This window comes from Miniopterus natalensis, chromosome 12 (assembly GCF_054644295.1).
Source record: "Miniopterus natalensis isolate mMinNat1 chromosome 12, mMinNat1.hap1, whole genome shotgun sequence".
In the NCBI taxonomy this organism is placed as follows: domain Eukaryota; kingdom Metazoa; phylum Chordata; class Mammalia; order Chiroptera; family Miniopteridae; genus Miniopterus; species Miniopterus natalensis.
The window spans coordinates 73,132,041-73,152,650 of NC_142092.1; the positions used below are offsets into that span (position 1 = coordinate 73,132,041).

A 20,610-nucleotide genomic window follows, 5' to 3' on the forward strand; every position below is an offset into this window, starting at 1 on the left:
GAGGGGAGCGGCCCCCGCGCCCTCAGCCCCTCCTCCTCCTCCTCCTCCTTCTGCTCCTCCTCCCGCCTCCATGTTGTTTGGGGGCGGAAGTAGCGGCGCCCTTTTGGGGGCGGAAGTAGCGGCGCCCTGGCCCGGCGCCTTTAAAAGGACAGGCGCGGCTGTCACCTCCGCGGCGTCCTTGGCGACTCTCCGCAGGCGGCCGGCGGAGGTGAGTAGCTGGTGGTTGCTGGGCGGTGCTGCCCCGGCGCCAGTCCCGAGCTGCAAGGTCGGCGCCGCTGCGACGGCGCAGCGGCCGCGGGAAGGTGCCCGGAGCCCGGAGCCCGGAGCGCCGCCCGCGGGAATGAATTGCGCGCGCTTCTCGCGGGCCCGCTTTCTGACACCCGCACCGCCGTCCCGCACCCCCCGTCCCGCGGTCGTGCCGGCGGGAAGGTGGGGCCCGAGGGGACGCGGTAAACTGCGGGCAGAGCCGGGCCAGGCCCCAGCGCCGCAGCCCCGCGGACGGCGCGTCCCCGCGGTTCCCAGGCGGTTCCCAGGCTGGTCGCACCTACGTGACACCGACCCCGCAGGGCGACTCCGGGGAAACCTTAGGCGGGAAAGAGAAGGGGCAGGAAAAAAAACACAAAACCTGCAGCAGCTGAGCAGCGTGCGCGGCCGGGCCCGCAAGAGGCCCAATGCTCGGGGGGACCCGGGACCCACGACCCCCGGAGTTTGTGTTTGAACTTGGGAGCCTTTATTAGCCGGCCAGCGGCTGCGGTTGCGGGGTCTCGCCCATGTAAGAGCCGAACTGCAGCCCCAACCCGCAGTTTCTTCTCCCTTTATGCTCAGGAACCACAAAGGCATTGCAGTAAAGGGGTTTCCAATAATTTGTCAGGCTGTCAGCTTTTGGTACAGGAAACAAGGGGGGACCTTTAGCAACACAAAAGGAACGATTTAAACACAACATCTTACAATGAGTGATGGGGCTATGCTTGGCCGGAGTGTGACTGGTTTGTTCTTTCTATGGGAACTGGGGGGGGGGGTGATTATTGGGCTGGCTTGTGGGGCCTTGTCCTATACAGTAGGGATCTTGCTCTGCCTGTACTGTTAGTTCCTTAGGTGTGTTCTTCTGGCCATGGCGGCCAGGACAACAGGTGGCTCACTGCGGGGGAGCCTGGGAACCCGCCACTCCGTGCATATCCCCCAAACAAGGCGGTGTAGGTGGTAACAGTTCTCTGGGTGCCGCGCTGGGGCCCAGTTTCAGCTCCCCTGGGGGGGGTCTTCCTTTTCCAGGGGGTCAGACCCAGAGCCCCAATAGGAGAGGTGGGCGTCTCAGAGGGACCTCGCAGAAGCTGCGGCTTGAGCCCTGGAGGGTTTTCCACGAATGCCCACAGGCCTGGCTTACCCACCCCCTACTGAGAAGGGTTTGTTTGTTTGTGTCTTTATCAAGCACCCGACGCCCATCGCCCACCCAGCCCGGAGCAGGTGTCCCGGTAGCTGTTTCTTGGTCGGTTACTAACTGAACCCGTGGGACAAACAGGATGGAGAGAGGCCAGCCTCGGAGGCCGGGCTCGAGGCTGGAGTCCATGGACTTGCCCGCTCCGGGCCTGGCACTGTGGACATGGCAGGGCCCTTCCTGAGCCCCCATGTCCCCAGCTATGAAAACGACAGCCGGGGCCACAGTGGGCGACACAGTGCTGCCACCTGCCCTGCTTTGTGCTTTATATGCAGATGAGCCCTGTTTTACAGATGAGTTAAGTGCAGAGAAGTTAAGGAAGTTGTCCCAAAAGGGTCCCCACAAGGCCTTACTGGTCTGGTGAGGGTGACAGGCCCTGCAGTTAGCACGGGGATGTCAGCACCTGCGTGCCCGCGGGTCAGGCCCCGCTCAACCCGGGTGGGGCCAGAGCAGGTCTGGTTGAGTCTGAAGGATGCATAGATGTCTGGCAGGAGAGATGATGAGGCCAGAGCAGCAACTTTCTTTCTTTCCTTCACTTTCTGATCCTCATGTGGGGAGTGAGGATATTTTTCCCATTGATTTTTAGAGCATGGAGCCGGGGGAGAGACATGGACGTGAGAGATACACGGGGCCGGCGCTCTCATCACTCGAGAATGTGCTTTTCAACTGCTGTGGTGCAAGAATGTTTACAACATGCAACACCTCACTGTTCAGTCAGGGGCACTGGCCTCTTTTCCCTTAGATTGTCAGGTTAAAAAAAAAAAAGACAGCGGCCAGCACAATAGCCATCCAGTGTGAATGAGTTGAAATTATACTTTTTTTTTTTTTTTGGTCAGATGGGCAAAAAATATATTTTTCGGTGTGCCGCAGAATTTTAGCAATTAGTTTACGTGTGCCGTGAGATGAAGCAGGTTGAGAACCGCTGGGCTGGAGGCCCAGGCAGAGACTCCCTCATAGCTGCAGGTGACTGACAAGGCAGGAGGGGACCAATGCAGGTTAGAAACGTTCCGCCCGGCTTCTGTGGGAGCCGCTCTTTCCTCCCAGAGTATTACTTCCCAGGGCAATCTGTGGCTTCCCACCCTCCACTCCACGCTTACCTTCTGTAACTCCAAGGAGTAGGACTCTGATTTTATAATCCAGGTGGGGGTGACAAACAACAGGAGAGTCAAGAGCAATGAGGGAGTCCTTCCTACTGATGCCCCCCCACCACCATTTGGGCCCACAATAACAGCCAACTTGCTGCCACTCTGCCCGTGTAAATAGACATGTGCGCACAGGAGGCTCCTGGCTGTCTTCCTGGCTGCCTTGGCTCACCTGGCTTCTCAGGCTGCCAGTGTGCCTGGACATCTGGCTGGGCATGGCTCCTCCCTTCTGCAGCCAGCAGGCCAAAGTCACTCCAGCTATAGCCAGAGGGGAGTCATTCTGCCCTAACAAGACCCCGAGCACTGCCAACTCCCTGAAAAATCTCCCAAACACACATCTTACTCTCTCACCCTGGGACAGTGGTTCAAGCTCTGAATTTACCCTTAGGGTCTGTCTGTGCTTTTCGAGGACTCTGATTTCACTTAAGTCATTTCCCTGCTTCGAGCCTCAGTTTCTCCATCTGTAAAACTGATGTGACTCTCTCTGACGTTTCAGGCACTGAATATATATACATATATTTTGCCCCTCGTGAAAAACTGCCCTAATGAGTGAGATTTCAGTTTTGCATCTGGGTTCTGTGCCAGGAGGAATAAGGAGTGGAGTACCTACCTACTGTGTCTCAGGTCCCCACCCGCCAACCCTTCTGCTGGCCCCAGAACCTGCAGTCTAGACTCCAGAAGTCATTTCTCCTTGGCCAGTCCCCAACCCAGGGGGCCTGTGTATGAGTCAGTGTGCTTGTCAGAGCTCCCCAGACTGGCTGCCATCTCCCTCGGTACAGAACCATCGACTCAACAAGTTTTCACCAAACACTTGTCTTATGGGGACCCTAAAAAAACAGGACTCATTATCTGACAAGACATTTTGCTATTCTGCTTGGTTAACTAAATTTTACGGAAAGACTTCTAGGTTTAAATATTAACAGCTTGTCATCATTACAGGTCACTGTGGGCCAGGACCTGTGCTAAGCACTTTTTGCCAACGATTGCATTACTGTCCCCATTCTACAGACAAGGAAGCTGAGCCTAGGGAGCACCCAGGTTCTGTAATGAGTTCAGAGTGCAGCTGGGAACATTTTGTCCAAGCCTAGGTCAGAGTCTAAGCTTTCATCTTCTATGACTATTCGAGTAACAGACTGGCCCTGCCTGGGCATTGTACCCCTCTCCGGGCCCTTTCTCCGGAGGTCCCGAGGTTGGTGTTTTCTCAGCAACCGGGAAGCCCCTGGCATTTTAACCCCAGGAACACTATCCATCCTGGACAGATCAGCCCAATGCAGAACTGAACCACCTCAGATACCTAGTGTGAAACACGAAAACCAAATGTCCTTGTTGCATAGAGATGCTTTGGTAATGTGGGGCCACCCTGCAGGGCAGAAGTCACCTTGCCTATCCTTGCAAGCCGCTGTGCAGGAAGGAGGCTGGACGAGGCATGACCCCTGTCCCCAAGGGCGGATGGTCTCCTGCAGCTCCCATCTCCTGAAAGAGGGATGTTTGGGGAAAGAGTTTGGACTTTGGAAACAGGGGAACCAGGGCTTGAATCCCAGCCCAGGCTCTCGTGGCTGAGGGAACTGTGTTCGCTCTCCTCTCGGGAGGTAACGGGGATCATGATGCCTTCCATGCAGGCTGCTCTGAAGATTGGAGAAGTTAGTACAGAGGTCAGGTGCACAGTGGGTGCCCTCGGAGTTCAGAGAAGGGCCCAGGTGGACACAAGGCGCCAAAGAGGAGGCAGAGCTGGGGCTGGGCCCTGCCGGGGGACTGGATTGGAGGGCCTGCCAAGCAGGGGTACAGCCTGAGCAGAGGTGGGCAATGTCTGTCCAGAAGCAAAGGATTTATGTGTTCGGAAGAGGAGAGAGCATGGGAACTGCAGAGTCCAGAGCCAGGCTAAGAGGCTTTACCTGGTATCATCGCAGGCTGCTTGCAAGGCCAGTCCAACAGGAAGTTAGCGCACGTCACAGTACTGGTCACTGCGGCATCTCCGGCATCTCCCTCGGGGTCATTCACCTGTTGGTCACCAGGCTTGGTGCCTTCTGGCCAAGAAGGTGGCCAATAGCTACTCAGGCTGATGGAGGCGTGTGTTGGGGGAGGATACTAGCCACTGGCCACCAGCCCCTGGCTTGGCAGCAAGGAAGCCGGGCTCCTAGGTGCCTGGGAAGCTGCACTAGAAGGACTCCTGAGGGTCACCTGGGGCCGTCCCGGCGGGTTTGGCCTCCTGAGTGCTGCCGCTGCCCCTGAGCTGCCGGCTCGGCCTCGCTTCTCTCCAGACTGATGTTTAATAATAATAATAACAGTGATTACATTGCTGAACATGGGTCTGCCCAGCGCTCCCTAGGGACCCCTGTGTTGTCTCGACGAGGTCTCGCTGCAGCCCCAAGAGGCAGCTACTGTTGCCGTTCTCGTTTCAGACGGTGTTCTCGGAAAGGCTTAGTAGTTTGCCAGAAATCGTAAAGCTAATCAGTGGCTTCAGCCCACATTCTGTCTGATTCCAGAGCTTCACAACCTTATTTAAAAAACAAAAAACAAGACGCAGCCGGTGTTGCTCAGTGATTGAGCATCGATCCATGAACCAGGAGGTGGATTCCCGGTCAGGGCGCAGGCCTGGGCTTCAGGCTCGATCCCCAGCGGGGGGCGTGCAGGAGGCAGCAGATCAGCGACTCGTCATTGATGTTTCTATCTCCCTCTCCCTCTCCTTTCCTCTCTGAAATCAGTTTTTTTAAAAAAATCAGACTGTATAGAAGTTTATATGACCCCAATCCCCCAAAGAATGCCACGACTAATTTAGTGGTCTCCCCCAAAACGTCCTTCTATGCAGCCAGCCATATATGTAATTAAGCAGTCCTTGCTTTGCACGGTTCTGATACAAGTGAGTTTCAGGTACCACCGTTTAAAATAAATTTTAACTTTAATTTTTAGCTAAAAAATTAACTTACGTTCATCGAAGGACACCAGTCCCTGAACACAATTCGAATTTCAGCTGCCGTGCTGTATTCGCTACGAGTAATTGCGTAAGGTATGAGTTTTGCCGCTAGGTCTTCGGTCCACGAATCGACATGGAGTAGCAGGTGTGCGTAAGGCCCGAGACCAATCCCATCACTTCGTTCAGAGCCCGTCGCCGGGTGGCCCCCGTGCACGTTACTCCATTCAGTGTCCAGACAGCAAAGTATGTGGCTGTGTTGCCGCCTGTCTCCCAGAGGTAAACCCAGATCACATTTTACAAAAGTGGATCATCCAGAGAGGGGGCCGGCCAGCGAAGATGGAAGTGCAGCAAAAAGATGCAGAGCGATAACACGGAGAGTGAAACTTCTTTTTTTTAAACCTCACCCAAGGATATTTTTTCCGTTGCTTTTCAGAGAGTGGAACAAGGGGGGAGAGAAACATCAATGTGAGAGAGAGACATGGACTGGTTGCCCCCTGCACATGCCCCAACCAAGGCCGGGGATGGAGCCTGCAACAGAGGTGCATGCCCTTGGCTGGAATAGAACCTGTGACCCTTCAGTCCTCTGGCCGATGCCCTAACCGCTGAGCCAACCAGCGGGGCTGACAGTGAAATTCGAATCCAGCCCTGGCCTGGTTGCTCAGCTGGTTAGAGTGTCGTCCCTGTACGCTAAGATTGTGGGTTTGATCCCCAGTCGGGGCACATACAGGAATCAACCAATGGTGCATAAATAAGGGGAACAACAAATCGATGTTTCTCTCCCTCCCTCCCTCTCTCCTTTCCTCTCTCAAATCAGTTTTTAAAAATCTGAATCAAACATAAAAGCAGTGATAAAAGAAATAGCTGACTGTAGGAATGTGAACACCGCAGCTATTTACTGTTCCAGAAACTCAAGATACGCTCCAGAGAAACCTGGCCAAGGCAAGTTTATTGACATAAATGACGAAAGTTGTTCTAGCAGAAAGGATACGTTGTGTCCACTGGTGGCATTTAGTGTATTCACAGTGTTGCACAACCACCGCCTCTCTCTGGTTTCAAAACTCTTCCATTACCCCAGAAGAACAGCCCATACCCCCTAAAGAAGCATTCCGCCCTCCTTCCCCGGTCCTGGCCCCCGCCAGGCTGCTTCCCGACCCCGTGGGCTTGCCTGTTCTGGGGAGACATCCTGAGGCGGTGTCAGAGGGAGCGCGGCGTGGGCCTGGCTGCTCTCACGTGGTGCAGTGTGTCTGAGGTCCGTGCACCGTGTGGCGTGGCTAGCAGCATGCTCTCTTCCACGGCTGGATAACTCCCACTGTACGGCTGGCCCACCGCCCGTGGAAGGGCTCTGGGCGGGGGTCCTCACCTTCTCGCTGTTACAAATAGCGCTGCTGCTGACGCTCGCCTACGGGTTTCTGTGTGAGCATGCATCTGCGTTGCTTCTCACTGTATACCCAGGGGTGGGGTGGGCAGGCCGTAAGGTGAATTGTGTGTTTGGACTTCATGAAAAGTAACTTTCGTGCATCCAAGGACATCATCAAGAACGTGATCAAGACCATTGATTCATTTTTTAGTTAGTTTTTGTAAATGGACCAAGGTAGAGATCTAACCTTCCTTTGCATGTGGCCATCCGGTTGTCCTGGCACCATTTGTTGAAGACATTATCTTTCCCCCATTGAATGGTCTTGGCACCCTTGTCAAAAATGAATTGGCCAGAGATGTCTGGGTTTATTTCTAGGCTCTCAGTTTTATTCCATTGGTCTATCCCTATGCCGGTGCCACACCGTTTTGATTACTGTCGCTTTGTAGTAAGTTTTGAAGTCAACATGCATTTTTCATGTAACCTGAGTATCTCTTCGGCCCCTCGTTGACAACGTCGGATTGTCTCTGGTTTTTCCCTCACATACAATTGAGTTGTGCTCCAGAAGGTAGACCAGTGAACACCCTACCTGGTGCTTTCCAGATTGTGGACTCTGACTTTTAGTGCATTGTGGTATCAATACGGCGGCTCAGTATTCTTATTCTCTGCCTATCTGAGCGGCAAAAACAGTGTTTCGTTTTAGTTTACATTTTATTAATTATAATAAGGTTCAGCATCTCTTCGAGTTGATTAACTATTCTGTGTGTGTGAATTTATATCTTTCTCCCACTTATTCTCTAATTGAGATGTTGGTCTTTCAATCCGTGAGAATCTTTTGCATGTTAAGGCTCACACTTTATTAAAATGGCCTGGATACTTGTTTGCCTCCTTGGATTGTAGGCTCCTCAAAGGAAAGGTAGGTGTGTCCTGTTTATCCTTGTGTGCCTGGTGGCCAGCACAGGGCACAGCATATAATGGAACTTTCATACATATTCTCTGAAGCAGTGAAAAGGTAGCACCCACTATGTGGCAGGCCCTGTGCTGGGTGTTGATGCAGAAAGATGAACAGAAAGAGGGTCCTTGTTCTAGTGGAGCTCACAGTCTGGGGAGAGACAGACATTCATTCCCGCATTGAACCAAAGTTGACTGAGCAACTCACTCTATGCGGGTGCGTGATGTCCATTGGGAGAGCCAGCCTGCTGGGATGAGAAAATGCCAGGACTGTGACAGGTGACCGGTCCCTGGGGAGTCTGTTCCCTTCCCTGGCCTTCAGTATCCCATCCACAAAACATGAGCGACTGGCCCAGATCCCCTCATTCCCATTGGGCACCCATGAGCCCATGCTTCTCTGATGCTTTCTGGAAGTGGGAGTCAGTGGCCAGGGATCCATCATGTCCCTGCTCAGAGCCTCCCCTTGTCCCACAGTGGCAGTGAGGACTGAGTCCTGAGCTCCAATTCCACTCTGCCACCTGCCAGCTGTGGCCTCGGGTGTGTGACTTAGCCTCTTGGATTAAAAGTGATGGAACTTACCTATAAGGTGCAGGCAGGCTGCTTGGCACAGAAGAGTGTACAGTAAATAAAAGCTATTGTTATTACCCTTAGGACAGACCTCAGGGTAATAAGAGGAATGGGCCAAAGGGGCCCTGCATCCTGGAAGAAGAGGGGTGAGGCTTGGGGAGCTAGAGGTAGGAGTGGCCTGGGAAAGGCTGCCTGCCAGGCCCCCAGGTGCCTTTGAATGAGTGCCAGTGAATGAAGCCCTACTGGATGTCCCTGGGTCAGCCCCAGGCAGAGGGAGAACTCTGGACAGGGAGGCCAGTGGTCCCACTTGAAGGTGGGTCCACGCTCCCCGTAGTGGACCTACTCTACCAAGCGAAGCCACTGTCCCCTCCTGCAGCAAAAGCCCGGCCCTGGTGTCCAGCCTCAACCCCGGGGCAGCGAGACTGGGTAAGCATGTCCTTGTCCAGCACAGGCTCTCCTCACCCTCTGTGGAGCCAGGTGGCCCAGGACACCTCCGGCCCCAAGAGCTGGCAGTGCCCAAAGAGGTGGGGGGCTGAGGTTGTGGCAGGGGAGTGGGTAAGGCCAGGAGCTGGGATCTTATCCAGTGTGAGCGTTTTTCTGCCTGTGCTGGACACTGGGTGGTGCAGGCCCCCCTCCGACCTCGAGGAGCTCAATGTGGGTATTATTATTTTATCATTGTTACCAGTGTCTTTGCGTATTAATGCAGGTGAGGATAACACCTGCTTCCAGGGCTGTTGGAAGGGCCCGATGACATGTGTACAGTCCTTCCCGTAGTGCCTGGTGCAGAGAGCTCAGCACATTAGAGCCAAGTGTGTTCCTATGATTCCTACCACGTGACCCAGTGAGATGGTAAAGGCCTGACTTAGGGCTGAGTAGGTTAGCCGCTTGGAGAAAGGGCAGAATTGATGGATGTGGAGTGTATGGGCGAGGACGTCAGAGAGCAGCCAGTGGCACCCACAGATTTTGAACCAGGCGGTGAGAAGGTGCAGTGGAAGTTCCCTGTAGGACTGGGTACTTGTGCTGGGGAGAGTCCCTGTAGGACTGGGTACTTCTCCTGAGGAGGGTCCGTGTAGGACTGGGTACTTCTGGATCATCCAGCAGGATGTCAGCCCAGGACAGGAGCAGCCAGCCCTGCATTCTCCCAACCGAAGGGGCCCAGCCATCCCCATCGGCCCAGGCTGGTCCCCGATTAAGCCCTGAAAATCCCATGTCCCGAGAAACCCCTCAGTTCTGGGCAAGTGGGCCAGTTGGTCGCCTTAGAACACAGGGCACCCACTGTGGCCAGCACTGGGCTCAGACCTGGCCTTGCCCTCAGTCCCCTGGGTGAGTGAGGCTGACACACACCTACGCCATCTCCTGGCGAGATGCACTGTGGACTGTCCCTCCTCCCATGATAAGCACACTGCCCTTTGTTGCTCCGGGCTCTGGTGCTCAGCCACGGGGACCAGGCAGTGCTTCCTGCAGGATTTCCCCGGGAACTGACTCCATTCTGAGAAATGAGGGTGAACTCTGGCCAGACGGACCACTCAGCTCCTGGAATCTCCCGGCTCCCTTCCGCTCTGGCTCCCTTCCCCTTTGCACCGCTCTCTCCTAACTCCTGGGTTCTGGGCAGGTGCCCACAGTGCCCTCCAGAGCAGCCCCCTGACCCTAAACACTGGCTTCTTTTTCAGGGCTGGGCCTGACCCCCTTGGAGGAGAGAGGAAGGCAGGAAGGCAGGAGGGAAAGTCTTGGACTGCAGTGCAGTTCTTAGAAAGTCCCAGCAAAGGCCATGGGAGTCCTGGAGAGTGGGCATCTCCCAGCCACAGCCTGTCTCGCTGTCCCTCAGGCCCTGCTGGGAGCAGTGTGGAGGTCTGGCCTCGGTGCTGAGGACACAGCTGTCCCCTCAGTCACACCGGAGAGACGCATTCCCATGGCCACCGCAAGGGCACTGCCTCTTTTTTTTTTAACCGTGGCAATTTTTAAAAACAACTTTATTGAGATATAGTAACACATGCACCATGTAATCCAGCCATTTAAAGTGCACTCTTCGATGGTTTTTAGTACATTCACACGTGTGCAGTCATGACCACAGACTAATTTTAGAACATTTTCTTCAGGCCAAAAAGATACCCCAGACCCATTAGCCAGCATTCTTCATTCCCATCCCCCCTCCTCTCCCAGCCTAGAGCCATCAATCGCTGATCGACTCTTTGTCCCTATAGGTTTGCCTGTTTCATATCAATGGAATCATACAATTTGCAGCCTTTTGTGACTGGCTTCTCTCACTTAGTGCAGTTGAGAGATCCATCCCCATTGTGGCAAGTATTCCATTTCCTCTCACTGACGGATACTCTGTCATACGGATTTACCACATTTTGTTCATCAGTTGGTGGGCATTTAGGCTGTGTCCACATTTTGACTGTTACAAATAATGCTGCTGTGAACACTCATGTACAGGTTTCTGTGTGGACATGTTTTCATTTCTTTTGGGTCCCCACCTAGGAGCGGAATTGCTGGGTCGTGTGGGAACTCTAGGTTTAACATTTTGAGGAACTTCTAGTGTGTTTTCCATTTTCCACTTCTAGATGCAGTTACAAGTGTTCCGACATCTCAGTGTCTTCAAACCCTTGTATCGGTCCATCATCATCTTTTTGTTAACCCTCACTCAAAGATGTTTTTCCCCCATTGCTTTTCAGAGAGAGTGGAAGGGAGAAAGAGAGAGAACCATTGATTGGTTGTCTCCCACACACACCCGCATCGGGGCCGGGGATGGAGCCTGCAACCAAGGTATGTGCCCTTGGCCGGAATCGAACCCAGGACCCTTCAGTCCTTGGGCCGATGCTGTAACCATTGAGCCAAACCGGCCAGGGCTGCTCCGTCCTCTTTGTTACAGCAGCTGTCTTACTGGGCGTGCTGTGGTAGCTCACGGTGACATTTCCCTGGTGACTAATGATGTTGAGCGTGTGTTCATGCGCTTATTGGCCATTTATATATATCATGATCTTCTGGATAATTTTTCCCTCCATTAGAGGTGATTTACAATTTTAAAGGATCCCCCTGGTTGCTGGGGTTGGGGAGGCGTCACAGGGTGGTTTTGAGGACTGGAATAATCCTGCAACAAGCACTTACTGCCACGCCTGGTGCACTGTGGCCACTCAGTAAATATTAGCCCTTATTGTTGTTGTTATTAGAGCTGTGTGTGAGACCCAAGTCCTGGGCTCGGAGCCGTTTTCTGGCCAGGGTGCTCCCCTCTCCTCTGCCCCTGGAGGAGAAGTCGTCAGTGCCCTGTGGCTCTAGGAGGCATGCTCAGGAACTCGGCAGCCCTGTGTGTGCGTCTGGTGGGGCCCCTCCAGAGAAAGAAGGCTGGAGCTCCACTCAGCCGGTGCTTGCACCAGACTGTAAGTGCACTCTGCCACCTGCAGGACCCAGGGCCCCTGGGATCTGGCTTGGTCCCGGCTTCAAACCTGTGCATGAGCTGCCTCTTTCAGGAAGCCTTCCCTGCCTACACCCTGAGTGTGGGTCCCTCCCTTGCCCTTGCTTCTAATCTAGAACTTGTAGCTCTGCATCTGAATGGCTGCTTGGTGCTGCTGGCTGCCCATCGCCCCCTGTGCCCGGCCCATGTTGGGCCCACAGTCAGTACTCAGTTCGCTGAACAAATCCATTATGTAGAAGCCTGAGAACAGGCACTGCTGCCTCACCGCCCAGAGCTGTGACGCTGAAGTTCACTCCTTCGAGCACCCCAAGTTTTTGCAGTCTCCCCACTATTTTACCTCCTTCCTAAACTCATTCCCCTCCTTTTTTCTCTCTCTGTGCCCCTGAACCCCTCTACTCTTTCCTACCCCAGCCCTCCTCTAACTTCCCCCACTCCAACTTCTACTCCCCCCACTGCTCCTGACTCACTTTGGGTTACTTATTCAATACGATGCACCCCTAATTCAGAAGTAATTTCTTGTATCATTGAATCCATATCAATCATGAGATGAACTGCTATTTTTGGACTAGTCAAGGGGGAAAATGCCAGACTCATGCTATGATTGTAAGGCATCCAGATTCAGAGAAGGGTGGTGCAAAAAAATGCACACATCAGAAGCCATTGACAACGGCATGACCTCCATATAAAAACCCTGAAAACAGGAAAGCACACATGAGCCCTGGCCGGTGTGGCTCAGTGGGTCAGAGCATCGTCCCACGCACCAAAACGGTGGCCGGTTTGATCCCGGTCGGGGCGCATGCAGACTGACTGATACTTCTCTCTCTCTCCCCTCCCCCTTCCTCTCTCTCTCTCAAATCAATCAGTCAATTAAAAATTAAAATGATTTTGACGTGTACTGAGTGCCAGGTGATGGGTGTCAGGAATTTAGTGAAGGGACAGCAAAGCACCCACTAGGTGCCAGTCACTACGCTGGGCTCTCTTTGAATTGCTCCCATTGGCAGGACCCCCAGGCTATGGAAGAACCTGGCCCATATAGAGATGGTCCCTGGGCTGGGGACAGGGGCCTGGTGCTGGCAACCCTGCTGTTGCTGCTACCTGACCAGGGTCCTGTCCAGCTCCTCCTCTGACCTTGGGCAGGTCCCCGACACTCTCTGAGCCTCATGTCTTCATCTTCAGAGGAGAACATCAGAGACCTGACTCTGCTCTCTGCCAGCTGGGAGACTCATAGACCTGCTGAGAGACCACAAAGCCCATGCTCCCATTATACTGGTGGGGAGACTGAGGCCAAGAGGACCTAGTCACCCAGCCATTGTCACCCAGCCAAGGCGGCCCTCGGGCCTGGCCGATGTCTGTACACCAGTGGATGAGGGGAACACGGGGGAGGAAGGGGTGGCTGGAGAAGGGCCCTTGAGCTCCCCAAAGCTGAGCAAGTTCACCTGGGTCAGTATATGGCCTCATCTCAAACAGGTCTGAGTGTCTTTGTTGTGTGACCTTGAACACATCACCCCACTCTATTCTCTCATCTCTAAAATGGGCCCAGCCGATTGCCCTGAGACGTGAATGAGGACCTTAGCGAGTCCTCTGCCCTCGGAAGCTGCTGCTGTCACTGTTGCCATGATCCTTCCCTGCTCCCACCTCCCCTGCCTCCTGCTCCTCCCCATTCCCAGCCACTCCTGAGCAGCCTTTAGCCTGATTGTGTCGGTGGCTTTGTCTCAGGACCTGCCGGCCAGCCGGGCAGGTGGCAAGTCAGGCCAGTGGACCGGGAGGAGCCAGGATGGAGTGGGGAGGAGTCAGTGAATGGGAGGGGCCAGGATGGAGGGGGAGGGGCCAGGCAGAATGGGGAGGAGTCAGGCCAGTGGAATGGGAGGAGCCAGGTGGAATGGGAGGTACCAGGCTGAAACGGGGAGGCACTGGGCACTGGGAGTCCGCAGAGCATAGGTAGGGGAGGCAGGCTGGAGCCCAGCTATCTGAGAGTGCTGATCTCCGCCTCCTCCCTGGGAGTGGACGGGTGGCTGGGGCTGTGTTGGGGGGTGGAGGGATAGCTGCCTGTCTTCCTGGGACCGCAGGCTGCGGCACATCCTCCACTCTGACCTTCCGTTTGCTCTGTTCCAGCTCACCATGGCCAAAAGGCTGCAGGCTCGAAGGCTGGATGGGATTGACCACAACCCATGGTGAGCTGGGCAGGGCCGAGGAGGTGTGTGGGTGTCCCTCTGACATGGGGGGCAGGACAGGGCTAGGGTACTGGTCCCTGAGTCTGCTGAAACTCAGTGTTACCCAGGACAGATTTGCAGCCACAGTCCACGAGAGGCGAGAACTGAAGCAGGAGGTCTGGGTTCCAATCTCAGCTCTGTACTCTTGGCTCTAGAACTGGGACACGTGCCTAGGTTGTGGGTTCAATCCCCAGTCGAGGCACATATGGGAGGCAACTGATCAATGTTTCTTATATCAATGTTTCTCTCTCAAAAAAAAAAATCAATTTTAAAAGAATAGATGGTCCTAGCTGGTTTTGTTCAGTGCTTAGAGCGTCAGCCCATGGGCTGAAGGGTCTTAAGTCTGATTCCTGTCAAGGGCGCTCACCTCCGCTGCAGGCTTGATCCCCGGCCCCGGTCGCGGCTGTGTCTCTCTCAACATCCATATAAATCTCTCTCTCCCTTCCACTGTCTCTGAAAAGGAAAAAATATTCTCGGGTGAGGATTTTAAAAAAATGATTTCTCACTATGGATCATGGTTGAGGTTTGAAGGTTTGAAAGCCCCTGGGCTGAGACATGCAGTTGGCACAGTGCCCAGCCACCTGATCAGGAGCCTGACAGATCTTCAGGCCAGGGCAGTGCCAGTGCCATGTTTTTCTTGAACGAACCCAGTGCATTGCTCACCCTGTCCCAGAAACAGGCAGAAGTCCAGGTCGGCGTGGAGGGCCGAGCTGAGCTGGTGCTGACCCTCCATTTGTTGCCCAGGGTGGAGTTCATCAAATTGGCCAGTGAATGTGACGCTGTGAACCTGGGACAAGGCTTCCCTGACTTCCCGCCTCCAGACTTCGCCTTGGAAGCCTTTCGGCAGGCTGTCAGTGGGGACTTCATGCTCAACCAATACACCAAGGCATTTGTGAGTCTCCCAGCCTCTCCCGGGCCCTGGACACAGGCCTCTGATGGGACCCTGGGGGAGGAAGGGGAGAGCCCAGATAATTCAATCCTGCCATAGTTCAGTGTTCACTGAGTATGTCCACTGTTTCAGGCTGTGGGACAGCTCATGGTCTGGGGAAAGGCAGAACAAAAACAAGGAAGAAACCCAGAAAACAAAGGCACTTGATATGCTGTGATGGAGGAAAATGGGGCAGGAAGAAGGGGAGATCAGGAAAGGCTTCCTGGAGGAGGTGACACCTAAGCCAAGCCCTGAAAGACAAGCTACTAATTGATTTGACTCTAAATTCAAACTCTTTCTGTAAATGGTCACAGTAAATATTTCCCAACCCTTGGAGTAGACCAGTGGTTTTTAAATGTTTATATGCATCTCCTTTCAGGGGATGTTTTAGGTGTAGAGTTGCCCCTGCTTTGAGCACTGTATTGGGCTGTGCTCCATGAAGGCACGTGTTCTCGTTCCCCACCATATCCCAGCCCTGCGCACTGGACTGGCACAGAACAGGTCTCATGGCAGGTGTCGCAGGGGGGATTGAGGAACTTACCCCACAGGAGCAGACTTGGCCCTGGGCCCACCCCTAGAAGAGGCTCAAATTGCCTGGATGCAGCTGAGCTGCTGGGTGGGCCCAGGCTGAGCCTGGCAGCTGACCCCTCTGACCTGGCAGGGTTACCCACCACTGACAAAGATCCTGGCAAGTTTCTTTGGAAAGCTGCTGGGACATGAGATAGATCCTCTCAGGAACGTGCTGGTGACCGTGGGTGCCTATGGGGCCCTGTTCACAGCCTTCCAGGCCCTGGTGGATGAAGGAGATGAAGTGAGTGGGGCAGGGCCTGGGTCGGGTGGGGTTGAGGGGTCAAGGTGACACTGACCCCAGCTAACTTGACCCTTGTACTAGGTCATCATCATCGAGCCTTTTTTTGATTGTTATGAGCCCATGACATTGATGGCGGGAGGTCGCCCTGTGTTTGTGTCCCTGAAGCCGGTGAGAATGCTGGTTGGGGTGTGGGTGGGCAGAGGGGTCCTAGAAATATGTTGTCTTGGACCCTAGGAAATGGGAAAGAAGGAAGGAAGTGAAGGAAGCCAGTTTCTCCAGGATGGGGGAGGGTGAGGCAGATGCCTGGGGGGAAGGGGGGTCAGATCCCTGGCTTTGACTGTCAGGTAAGTAAGGGTTGCCCTCCCTCTTGCAGACCCCCACCCAGAAAGGGGAACTGGATTCCAGCAGCAACTGGCGGCTGGACCCCGCGGAGCTGGCCAGCAAGTTCACACCTCGCACCAAAGCCCTAATCCTCAACACACCCAGCAACCCCCTGGGAAAGGTACTAAGACCAATTTCTGGGGACCCCTCTGGACTGGGTGCAAGTCCCCACTCTGTTACTGATTACCTGCCTTGGGGCCTCGGTTTCTCCCTCTGGAGTGGGAGAGCTGTGCGGACTGGGCTCCTGGAGGTCCCTGGGACAGGGGCAGCAGTCCCCAGGGAAGGTATGAGGGCTGCTGGTGGAACGGGATGGGTGCCCCCATTCTTACTTCCCCATGACCCCAAGACAGTGACTTCACTGCTTAGAGTGTTTTCTCAGCTGTAAAATGGGAACGTCACAGAACCAATGAGAAGGGAAACCCGGTCTCACTCACGCACACACACACACACACACACGCACACGCACACACGACTACCACACTCACACTTCTGACACCAGATATGTGGATTTTCCCCCCACCGCACAATTCCACAACACCAGCTAGGTGTCCTTCACTTTAACTCATTGTAATTCAGTTCCTGGGGAGAGCATCCAATCCCACAGGCTGAGGGCTCAGCCTCACAAGACTGCCCCCCCCCCCACTTCAGATGCCAGTCCCAAGTCCAGGTGGTCACCTGCACTTCTTACCAATGGGCTGTGAATCTGAGCTTCCCACAACCCCCTCCTTGGGTTCAATTAATTTGCTAGAGCAGCTCACAGGACTCAGGGAAACACTCATGTTTACCAATTTATTAAAGAACATGATAAAGGACTCAGATGAAGAGGTACACAGGGCAGGGTCTGGGAGGGTCTCAAGCACAGGCGCTTTGGTCTTTGTGGAGTTGGGGTGCATCACCCTCCCGGGTGGATGTGTCCACCAACCTGGAAGCTCTCTGAACTCCATACTATTGGGGTGTTATGGAGGCTTAATCACATAGGCATAACTGATCATTAACTCCATTCCCAGCCCCTCTCCTCTCTCTAGAAAAGTGGGGTGGATAGTTCTAGGCTTCTAATCATGGCTTGGTCTCTCTGGTGACCAGTCCCGTCCAGGAGCCCACCCAGAGTCACCTCATTAGAGCAAAAGGTGTTCCAAGTGCACTTAGCCACTTAGGAATTAACAAGGGTTCCACGAGCTCTGTGCCAGGAACCAGGGGCAGAGACCAAAACATATATTTTTCTGTTATCTCACAACCAACCTCACAGAGTTGGTGTTGTGGGGAATAAATAGGATGGGGCAGAGAAGCACCGGGGTTGGCCGGATCCTCTTATCTCTCTGAGCAGCCTCACTGTTTGGGGACGGTCCCCGCAGGTGTTCTCCAGGGCAGAGCTGGAGCTGGTGGCCGGCCTGTGCCAGCAGCATGATGTGGTGTGCATCACGGACGAGGTCTACCAGTGGCTGGTCTTCGATGGGCACCAACATATCAGCATTGGTGAGCCCCAGTGGCCAGGGTGTCCCCTTTCCCCTGGGCATTTGTGCCAGGGCCTCGAGCCTGACCTAGGAGTCAGTGCAGGCCTGAGGCTCAGGACCAAAGGGTCTGGAGGTGCATAGGTCACGTGACCTAGGGCAGGGAGCACCGTGGCACCCAGGGTTGTCCCGAGGACAGTCCCAAATAGGTCCTGTAAATGGCACTGATTGGAGCTCCAAATGTGAAGGGCTCAGGTGCCCACTAGGGTCCAGCCACCACCCCTTCCCTGCCCCTACACCCCTGTCTGAGCAGCTGCTTTCTTTGGTCTTGAGCAGCCAGCCTCCCTGGCATGTGGGAACGCACTCTGACCATTGGCAGCGCTGGCAAGGCCTTCAGCGTCACTGGCTGGAAGGTAAGCTGATGAGGTTAGGGGGTCACCCCTGCCCCCTGACCTCTGGCAGGAAGAGTGGCCCGGGAATGAAGGAAGCCTCCAGACGGGCCCTGAAAGGCCTCAGCCCCTGCCTGTGTTTCTGTCTAGGTGGGCTGGGTCCTGGGCCCCGACAGCCTCATGAAGCACCTGCGTGTCGTTCAGCAGAACTCGGTCTTTCACTGCCCCACGCAGGCCCAGGTGAGGGGGAACCCAGGCTGCACCTCGAGGAGGGGAGGGCCTGGCTGGCTGCAGGCTCAGGTCAGCATGATTTCATCCCCTCCCTGCAGGCTGCAGTGGCCCAGAGCTTGGAGCGGGAGCAGCTGCATTTTGGCCAGCCCAGCAGCTACTTCGTGCAGTTCCCGCAGGCCATGCAGCGCAGCCGTGACCACATGATACGAAGTGTGCAGTCCGTGGGCCTGAGGCCCGTGATCCCCCAGGGCAGCTACTTCTTTGTCACAGACATCTCAGACTTCAGTGCGTGGGACTGGCCAAGCTGCGCAGGGTATGGGGGGGCTGGAGGCCTCCTGGGGCTCAACATGGCCTCTGTCCCCCAGAGAGCAAGATGCCTGACCTTCCTGGCGCTGTGGATGAGCCCTATGACAGACGCTTTGTCAAGTGGATGATCAGGAACAAGGTGGGCGGGGCCTCTTCCAGGGCCCCTGCTTGTGGTTTTACAGGCTGGGTGCTGCTCAGGGGCCCCACCAAGGAGCTCAGGGGCCCAACTCCAGCCCAGTCTCTGCCATGAGTGTTCTGCCCGTTCAAGCAATGGGGAGCCTGTTCAGTTTGCACGAAGGTGCCATGTGGACTGGCAGGAGTGAATTCCTGGCCTCCCAGGGCCTCAGTCTTACCATCTGTACAAAGAGTTGGCCCATTAGCTCTGAGGGCATCCAGCTCAGAGCTGTGAGTCTCAGGCTGATTTCTCTGGCTCTGCTTTGACCCCTCTCTTGGCCCCCATGTCCCCTCTGCACACAGGAGGGACTTGGGATGATGTTCTGGGATTCTCTTCCTCTGCCCCTGACGTAGCACTGGGCGGCACCGCACTGCAGCTAACTCTCCTTCCCCCGCGCCGCCATGGACCCTCTCTGCCCTGGGAGCCTAGGCCTGCTGGGCTGGGAGGCCCTGTTGAGACACGGCTCCTTCCTCCCCAGGGCTTGGTGGCCATCCCGATGTCCATCTTCTACAGCGTGCAACATCAGAAGCTCTTTGACCACTATATCCGCTTCTGTTTTGTGAAGGTAAAAGGGCTGTGGGAGAGGAGGCCTCCCCAAGCTTCCCGAGGCCTGCTGGGGTGTGGGGACAAGAGCAGGACCAATCTATGTTGGCACAGGATGAAGCTACACTCCGGGCCATGGACAAGAAGCTGCAGGAGTGGAGAGATGAGCTCAGGGCTTGACATCGCCCCTCGGCCCTGCCTCACTGGGTTGGGCTCTTTGTCCAGGATTTAGTCATCTCCAGGTTGGGGTAGATGGTACTGGTGAACCCCTTCTCTGTGGCACAGACCGTCTCCAGGAAAGAGCTCCCCTTAGTCTTGGGGAAGTTGGGAGCACCTCCCCGTCACGCCTGCACTCCTGTGGTAGAGGTTGGGGAGGCCTGACATGGGCCTCTTTCATGCCCCTCCCTCGGTCAGGTCACAGGGTCTCGGGTCCCTTCTGGCCTCACCAGACTTGGCTGGGACTCAACGGGCAGAATCCAATAGTGGACTGGCCTTGAGTCCCAGCTCTGACCCCAGCAAGGCTTAGGCAGCCCTCCCTTTCCTTATCTAAACTTGACCTTGGGAAGGTGCCTTAGGCTTAAGTCCTCAAGCCTGTGTGCTTTTGCTCATAATAAAAGTTTAAGTTATTCAAACCTTTATAGGCTCCACTCTGCTTCACACTGGCACCGACCACTGATGGGGACCGTCAGGGTGGAAGGTGCCTTGGTGAGCCTCGCGTCCTAGCCCCTCTTTGTACAGATGTGTTTTGTGGAGTAAAACAGTCCCAGAGCCCTGGCCAGTTTGGCTCGGTGGTTAGAGCAGCACCCCCACCCCAAAACTGAAGGGTTTCGGGTTTGATCCCAGCAAAGGGCATGTACCTCAGTTGCAGGCTTGATCCCCGGCTCCAGTCAGGGTGTGTGCGGGAGGCAAGCAGTTGATGTGCCTCTCACATCAATGTTTCTCTCTCTCTCCCTTCCACTCTGAGAAGCAACGGAAAAAATATCTGGTGAGAATGAAAAAAAACAAATTAGCTATCAAGCCTCAAGAGAAGACATGGAGGAAACAAATACATATTGTTTAATGAAAGAAGGGAGTCTGAAAAGGCTACATACTGTCTGATTCCAACTAAGTGACACGGAAAAAGCGAAACTGTGGAAACTGAAAGAGCAGTGTTGCTCGGTTGGGTGTCCTCTTGTGCACCAAAGGGTTGCCAGTTTGATTCTGGGTCAGGCCACATGCCTGAGTTGTGGGCTTCATCCCTGGTGGGGGGCGTGTAGGAGGCAGCTGATCCATGTTATGCTCTCACGTCAGTATTTCTCTCTCTCCCTCTTCTTTCCTCTCTCTCTAAACATCAATAAACTATTCTTAAAACAAGAAAAAGATCAGTGTTTGCCTGGGGCCTGGAAGGGCGTAGGTGGAGCACACGATTTTTAGGGCAAT

General features: G+C 54.7%; 1 protein-coding gene across 3 annotated transcripts; it reads left to right on the plus strand.

Annotated features, from left to right (window-relative positions):
* Window positions 1–42: 42 nt before the first annotated feature.
* On the plus strand, window positions 43–19,827 carry KYAT1 (kynurenine aminotransferase 1). 3 transcript variants are annotated; one of them, XM_087823044.1, is made up of 13 exons: window positions 43–208; window positions 13,882–13,940; window positions 14,724–14,871; window positions 15,569–15,718; window positions 15,800–15,886; window positions 16,092–16,220; window positions 17,452–17,572; window positions 17,884–17,960; window positions 18,087–18,176; window positions 18,266–18,452; window positions 18,533–18,612; window positions 19,127–19,213; window positions 19,306–19,827. In XM_087823044.1, the coding sequence occupies exons 1-13, from the start codon at window positions 71–73 to the stop codon at window positions 19,369–19,371; spliced, it is 1,419 nt and encodes a 472-aa protein (XP_087679170.1). In that variant the 5' UTR covers window positions 43–70; the 3' UTR covers window positions 19,372–19,827. The 3 variants fall into 3 exon arrangements, with proteins under 3 accessions (XP_087679170.1, XP_087679171.1, XP_016052134.2); XM_016196648.2 differs by lacking the exon at window positions 43–208 and adding an exon at window positions 11,554–11,734; XM_087823045.1 differs by lacking the exon at window positions 15,569–15,718.
* The last annotated feature ends 783 nt before the right edge of the window (window positions 19,828–20,610 follow it).